Source organism: Beta vulgaris, chromosome 3, assembly GCF_026745355.1.
Source record: "Beta vulgaris subsp. vulgaris cultivar EL10 chromosome 3, EL10.2, whole genome shotgun sequence".
In the NCBI taxonomy this organism is placed as follows: Eukaryota; Viridiplantae; Streptophyta; class Magnoliopsida; order Caryophyllales; family Amaranthaceae; genus Beta; species Beta vulgaris.
Genome location: NC_079204.1, coordinates 16107191 through 16114697, shown reverse-complemented (window position 1 = coordinate 16114697; position 7507 = coordinate 16107191). Strand labels below are relative to the sequence as shown.

Sequence of the window (7507 nt, the reverse complement as noted above, 5' to 3'; positions counted from 1 at the left end):
TCATGAAATACCCTTAATGACTAATGGTGATAAGTTTTCGTTAGTCATTAACCCTATAATCCTAATTGACTCTCTAACCCTAACCCTTAAGCCCTAATCCTAACACCCTAATACCTAACCCCAACCTTAACCACCCAACCACCACCTTTCTCCACCCCTCTCTCACCCACGCAGCCTTCCACCCCTCCCCCACCACCGCCGTCAAATTCCCCCTCCCCACCCCCACCCCTAGCCCCGTCGAATTCCCCCTCCCCACCCCCAGCCCCGTCGAATTCCCTTTCCCTTTGCTGTTGTTCTTAGTCTCTCTCTCCTCCTTCGTGGATTTCGAAAACTGATTTCATGGATTTCGAAAATTATTTTCGAAAATGATTTCGAAATCTATTTGGAAAATTATTTTCGAAAATGATTTCAAAAATTATTTTCGAAAATCAATTGGGGAGGGTGAGAGGAGGTAAGGTGATGGATGGTCTCGTATCGTGATGTTGATGAGCGGCGCAGTGGTGGCGGTCTGGTGCGACGGGAGTGTCAGAGGAGGTGAGGTGGTGGGGTTTTGAGAAAATTGAAAGGGAGGGGGCTGTTGCCAGGGGAGGGGGGCTGCTACCGGGGGTGGTGGTGGGGGTGGGTCGGGGAAATCGACGGGGGAGGGTAGCTGTAGGGGGTGAGGGAGGGAGAGGGAGGTGGTGGTGGTGGTTGGGTCGTCAAAGTGTGGTGGTTGTGGGGTTAGGGTTTGAAGTTATGGGGGTAGGGTAGGGTTAGAGGTTAGGGTTTAGTTAGTTGATTAGGGTTTACTGAGGATTAGAGGGGTTAATTAACCCTAATGACTAAAGGAATCTTGACACCGTTAGTCATTAAGGGCATTTCGTACATCTTATCCCCAAAGTAAGGGTACCTGGTGTATTTAAAAAGGAGGGGTACCCCCATGAATTTTGAAAAACCACAGGGGTACCTGGTGAAAAAAACCCTATATTTTACATATATTCTTTTTAACAATTCACTTGTATTATCGTAATTGTAATAGCTCGAAACTAATAGCACCAGAAAACACTTTGATCACTCTATATGTGGGCACAAAAATATTACATGTAGGTGTTCTTAACATTATTATGGTAGAAATCGCTTTTGAATAAGAAATCTACTTGCATGTCAACTATAACCGTAAAATGGTTTGTTTAGGATTAAAGTAATTATATGAACATAGAAGGCCAAAGAAGGGTGAAGGACTACCTAAGTTACGAAGTAGTTAATTTGCCTAGGAGGAAATAGGAGAAATAAATAAACTTTGGAAGGAATTTAGAAGATAACATTAATGAAAAACAAGTCTTATTTCAGATTTGAAACCTTGAACTATAACCCTATAAGTCCCATGGATTAAAAAGGGGGGATCTAAAAATATTTATATTGAGCCCTTTCATATGTGGGCTAGGCATATGTATCATTTAATTGGGTTAAGAGGAAGGGGTTATTGAAGCCCAAACATGTAATGAAGTTGGGTTAGAAGTTGGGTTAGGGACTGCTGGACAACATCTCAAAGAAGGGAGATTATCTCATTCAAAATTAAGAGGAAAGTCAAATCAGAGGATTGAAATAAGTAGTAAACATTCCTAGGCTGACGACACAACTCTCAAAACTCTTAAATTCTACTGTTTGGGAATTACCCAATCTCTCTCCTCTCATTGCTTGCTGCACGCCAGGAGGTAATACCTCCCCCCTCTCTCTTTTTCTTCTTCCATGTTCATTCTTCTGAATCACTTTGAGAAAATTTAATCTAGTGTTTGTATGTATTTTTTTCAGAAAAAGAAGACTTGGAATAAAGCTTTTTGAAGGAATATAAGAAGATCTAGAGGAAACCATCCCCATAGAAAGGTAAGAAGGCCAAAAGGAGTAAAAGAGTATGTTTCAAGTTGAGATTTAAGTTTAGATCGTGAAAATGATGGCATATATTGATGAATTTCTGTAGGTACTTAAGTATTTAAACCTTTTAAGATTAAAGAAGATAGGAGAAAGGTTCGAGTAATAACTAGGGGGGATTAAGGTACATAAGAACACTCTCTTTCTATTACACCTTTATTTTGGTGAAAAGATGATGAATTGTATCAAAATTATGACTTTATAAACCAAATTGATGAGATTATTACATCCATGTATTTTGAACCATGGTTATAGTTGCATGTAATTGATTTTGACTTATAAGTAACATTTGTTATTCATCCATCCATGAGAGGAAGAAAGTCACACTAGTATAATAAAATTGAAGATTTATATTATGTGTGATTTTGAAATATGTTTATAAGTATATAAGTAATTGCATGCATGTTTATAAAGTGATGAAATTGTTTTCTTGTTAGGAATATCTTTACTCCTATTTGAATTTTATGAAGGAATCCTCCTAGAAAAGAAATCTCTTTGAATTGGGGTGAATTCTATGAATATTGTTCTCGATTTTGGTGTGAGCAGTTACTGTAAATCGCATTTTAGTCCCTGGAAGCTTGATTTTTAGCCCTTTCTTGTTTCACGAGAAATTGTTCATAACGTAAAATTCTTAAGGATATGCTTTGAAATTTTCCGATTTGGAGTTTTAAGCAGGAAATCATATGCATTCTAAACTCACTATTTGTACTGGAATTTTTCTGACGAAAGTTTCATATGTTCAAATCAAATCAATCTTTTTAATAAATTTTTCACCAGCAGTATAGATTTGATTATTTCCTTAAATTTTTATACCTAACTAATATGTGATATTGTTAATGTTAAACTAAAAATTTCAAGTGAAGATGCAAGTCTTGCAATCAATAGCAATACTATAGTATCCGTGATTCTTTTTCCTCTCCATGAATGAATATGTTTTTCTTTGGAACATGAGTGGTATTGATAAACTGTACATGTAAACTATATGTGTAAATAAATTATGGAAACAATTGGGTAAAGGCCTAGACCAATCAGGGTACGATATAAACAATAACAAAAGCCCTTGGAGGATGAGTGATCTGCTTCCGAACCCTCGCTGGGTGGTTAAGTCCAGCAAATAATAAAAATGGGACATGTCCTAGTTAAGGCTTGCAAGCATAAAAATTTAAATGGTGGGGTGACGACCTCCTTAGTTTAGAGACAGTCGATTCCTTATGTAAGGAGTTACTCTTTATTCGTGTTCACATTACCCAAGTATTTTAAACGCTATTGACCTAAAGGGGTTTCGAATGACTTAAGAGGTACTCTTCATGATATAAATTTTTATTTTAAAGCAATTGTACAAGGATAGTAATCATGATATTATACTAAGCACTATACTTGTAAAGCATATTGATTTTAGCATAATTTGCATACATAAGGTTTAAGCCACCAAAAATGAATTTAGGGGTGGACTTTTGTACTCAACTGTTCTTGATATTTGTTCTTGTACTTGTTCTGGTGGGGCAGGGTTGTAATTGATTGCAGGAAAAACCAAGAACGTGGGGTGACTGCTTCCTTGATTAGTATGGTCGTGTGGGACGACGTTTTTTGTGGAGTCTTTTGTTATGTTTGTCTCCTAATTGATCTCTGTCTCTATGGAGAGTAACTTAATATATGTACTTTTGAATGGAATTTTAAAGTTAAAGGTTGGTAGTGTGGTAAGAAAAACAACTTTAACTACTTGATCTTAAGTAAGTTGTAATTTAGCACTTGTACCATGTGACAGCTCCAATTGACTTAAGTATATTTCTGCGACACGCATAAAGGTTATTATTATATTTCTAAATTTGTGGGGTTGTTACAGTAATATTGTTCTATACTTCTATTGTTGTTTTCTTTCTTTATATATTTTTTCGGAAGCAAGTATAGCAATAATTATGATTTCAAAAAAAAGTATAACAATAATTATTGGCACCCATATGAGAGGCAAGTATAACAATTTAGAAAGAAAAAGAAAGATAGAACAAATGAAATTACGTAAAGAAAACCGCTCAGAGAAACAAAGAAGAAAATAGAATTGCAAAAGATCCAGACAACAATGGTCAATGTCTAATAATCTGTAATTTGTATATTAGGTCACATATTTGAACCTCCTTCCCCATTTGTAATTTGTATTACCCTTTGTGTTTCATACATTCAAAGTAAAAGTTGAATATTTGCAAGTCTAAATTCAAAGGAACATTAAGAGAAATTAAAGCTACATAGTGCCGAGAGTGTGCACTAGTACTGCTTCCTCACAATCTGCGAGAACTTGCACAACAGATTCCATGGTTGGCCTTTTATTTCTATCATCCTCTACACAAGAAAGTCCAACTTCAATCATCATAGCAGCTTGATTCCTGCTGAACTTTCCTTCCAATCGTTGGTCGACCAAGTCTTCTACCCATAAATCTTCTCCATTTTGCATTTCTTTTTTAGCCAATGTCACAAATCTTACAAGTTCAGATACTTCCTGGAAGGCATTATGATCATCTACCACCAAACTTGATAGTCGGATTCCCTTAACGAGCTCTAGAAGAACAACACCATAACTATAGACATCAACCTTTGCTGTAATGGGAAGATTCATTGCCCATTCAGGAGCCATATAACCTTTTGTACCTCTGATCCTGGTGAACTCAGATGAACCCTGACTACCTCTTTGACTTAACTTTGCGAGGCCAAAATCTGAAATCTTTGGCTCAAAATCCCCATCTAAGAGTATATTTTCGGGTTTAACATCACAATGGATAACCCATTCTAGACACTCATGATGAAGGTAAGCTAAGCCTTTAGCCGTGCCTATTGCAACTTTGAATCTCTCTTTCCAATCCAAAAAGGTCTTGCTTGAGAATAAATGTTTGTCCAAAGATCCATTCTCTACGTACTCATAAACCAAGAGTCTATGCTTTCTCTCGGAACAAAAACCCCACATTCTAGCTAGATTCATATGGTTGATTTTACCAATTGTGCTCACTTCTGCCCAAAATTCTTCCTCTCCTTGAACCACATCTCCAAGTTTCTTCACAGCAACTACTCTCTCATCTGCCAGAATACCCTTGTAAACAGCACCGAACCCTCCTTGTCCTATAACTTCCTTGAATTTTCTTGTTGCAGCCTTGAGCTCGTTGTAACTAAAGCTCCTAAACTGATTAGAAATGGCACGATATCCATCTTCCAATGAAGATGAAAGATCATGCGTCCTGAAAAGAAACCACCACCCTACTGCTAAAAGGACTACTTCAAGTGCACCAATGCTGATATTAAATGAATACACATAAACCCACTTGAATCTTTGATTTGTGATATCATATGTGTTGGGCAATACAACTACTCTACCTTGCCCATCGATTCCACAATCAAGACGAGACACATTAAGGCCGATTACAGAATTCAGTGTCTGCACACTTCCTCTTGGTACTCGAAGATGTATGCTAGCTGGGAAATCAACAGACCTGAATCCATTAAAAAGGGCACTTTTTGTGAAACACATCCCTTCACCAGTAAGTCTATAGCTAAATCCCTGACAACGGCAATCTTCCAAGCAAAGTTCCCTACACTGTTCATAAGAAGCAGGTTGGCTGAAGTTGAGATCAAACCCATAGTAATCAACATGAGTAAGCTCGACAAACTCGGAGTCTGAGCAACTCCTATGGAATTTTGGCTTGCACCCTTGGCTCCAATCACTTAAATCAGTTGGCTCATAGTTAGGAGGGCAACTACATTTTGGCTCCGGCGTATAAACACATATACCATTTCTACCACAAACACCATGGATATCACACAGTTTTGCCACCGCTTGCCATGTTACATTCCATAACCCAGACGACTCATTCAAACTATAAACCCGCAAATTCCCATCGTAGTCCAACGTTAATCGTCTCCTAATCCTAACATGACCACCTGCACCAGAATCTGAAGCACTAAACTGTAGCTGATCACTTGAAGAAAAAGTGCCCATATCATCAAGTACTGCAATCCTACTACTATTGTAATTCGTTCTGCCATTCTGATATATAGTAAAAGCAACATTAGGCCAATAAATGCTTGAAATTTCAGGACCATCATATATCAATTTTAGCGAATTATCACTATCAAAAAAGAATACAAAATAACCAGAACCAAAAATCCGAGGACCAATACTAGACACCAATCTTGTACTCTTTGTAAACAGTTGATGAGGAAGCAAAGTATCAGTAGGAAAATCAAAACTTTGCCAAAGAATATTACCACCATTATCCCTTATAACAAGGTTTCCTGTATCGAGAAGCTCAGCTCTATCAACATTTGATACTGTAGTATTTGTTTCCCAAGCTGTTGAGCCATCAAAGTCTGTCAATACCATCACACCATTGTGTCTTAGTGATACCCGTGAGCCGTGTCGATTAACAGGCTTGTCTCTGTTGGCTGTCCAAACAACTGTTTTATCAGTTGAATTTGTAAACCAGATTGAGAACCAATAAGCATTGGTTCCAATACTGTAGAATCCACAGGTGAAGGTGTTGTCAGGGGAAGTGAGGAAATCATCTGTGTTTGAAGCATCTTTTACAGTTAAAGAAGAGCCTCTTGTAAGAGAAATTCTAGCTGAAAAAGCTGATGTTAAAGAGTTGAATACAAAGAGAAGAAGATAGAACAGAGTTGTTTGGTTTCTCATTGTAGCAACTTGGTATTTCGCCATTAATTTTGCTGTTAAATGATTTATGTATATAGTATGCTATTATTGCTAGCTACCAGCCAAATATGGAATTGGTCCGAGTACCCCTGGTTTGACTTTCTTAAAATGGAGAAAACTACTATAATAAATTACTTCATATTGTAATCATGCTTAGGCTATGTTCAGTTCACCTGAAATTTTCTGATCTGAACTTATCTGATCTGATCTGATCTGAACTTATTTTTTCTGATCTGATCTGATCTGAACTTATTTTTTCTGATTTGATCTGATCTGATCTGAACTTATTTTTTCAACAAGATCTTATCTTTTATAAAATATATTATTACTATTATATTATTACTTTGAAAATCATTATTATGCAATACATTATAAGATCTTCTTTATAGTGTTACTATTATTATCATTTTATTTCTATTACAACTTTTATACACTTTTTATTATTAATAATAATTATTATTATTATCATTATTATAAGAATAACAATAATAATTATAATCATAATTATTATTATTACTAAAAATAATTATATAACTCAAGTCATTATTTTATAACAGCACTTATACAATGTTTCACATTTTCCCTTAAAAAAAAGTTTCACACTTGAGAAGTCGGCAAACTGAACTCTTTTTTTCCATATAAAATAGAACAAGATATACAAACAACTATGACTTGAGCAAAAAATAAATAAATATCGCGCAACTTCAAATAGCTAGAGAGATTTGGAATTCGGTAAGAAGAGGTATACCGAATCTAAATTTATAATTTGTATGTCACACTTAGCTTATTTTGAAATGTAATCCGAAATTAGTAGTTTCGTTGTCATGAATTTGAGATATCATATTTTATATATTTCTTATTTTTGCGTCAATCTTATGTTCTTAACATGTGGCTTTTAATTTTCTATTA

General features: G+C 35.9%; 1 protein-coding gene and 1 long non-coding RNA gene across 3 annotated transcripts; one reads left to right on the top strand and one right to left on the bottom strand.

The window, feature by feature from the left end:
* The first annotated feature begins 1609 nt into the window (after nucleotides 1-1609).
* Nucleotides 1610-3840, top strand: LOC130590897 (uncharacterized). Of its 2 annotated transcripts, XR_008968761.1 has the most exons (4): nucleotides 1610-1694; nucleotides 1792-1863; nucleotides 1958-2032; nucleotides 3415-3840. It is a non-coding gene; the product is annotated as an uncharacterized LOC130590897 (long non-coding RNA). The 2 variants fall into 2 exon arrangements; XR_008968760.1 differs by lacking the exon at nucleotides 1958-2032 and having other exon boundaries at nucleotides 3415-3759.
* Nucleotides 3841-3943: 103 nt separating this feature from the next.
* Nucleotides 3944-6613, bottom strand: LOC104888978 (putative receptor protein kinase ZmPK1). Its single transcript, XM_010674096.4, has one exon. It carries the CDS (start codon nucleotides 6602-6604, stop codon nucleotides 4145-4147), a length of 2460 nt encoding a protein of 819 aa, XP_010672398.2. The 5' UTR covers nucleotides 6605-6613; the 3' UTR covers nucleotides 3944-4144.
* Between the last annotated feature and the right edge of the window lie 894 nt (nucleotides 6614-7507).

Excerpts from the sequence above, each read along its gene's own strand:
- LOC104888978 (XM_010674096.4), bottom strand. The coding sequence starts at position 6,604 with ATGGCGAAATACCAAGTTGCTACAATGAGAAACCAAACAACTCTGTTC.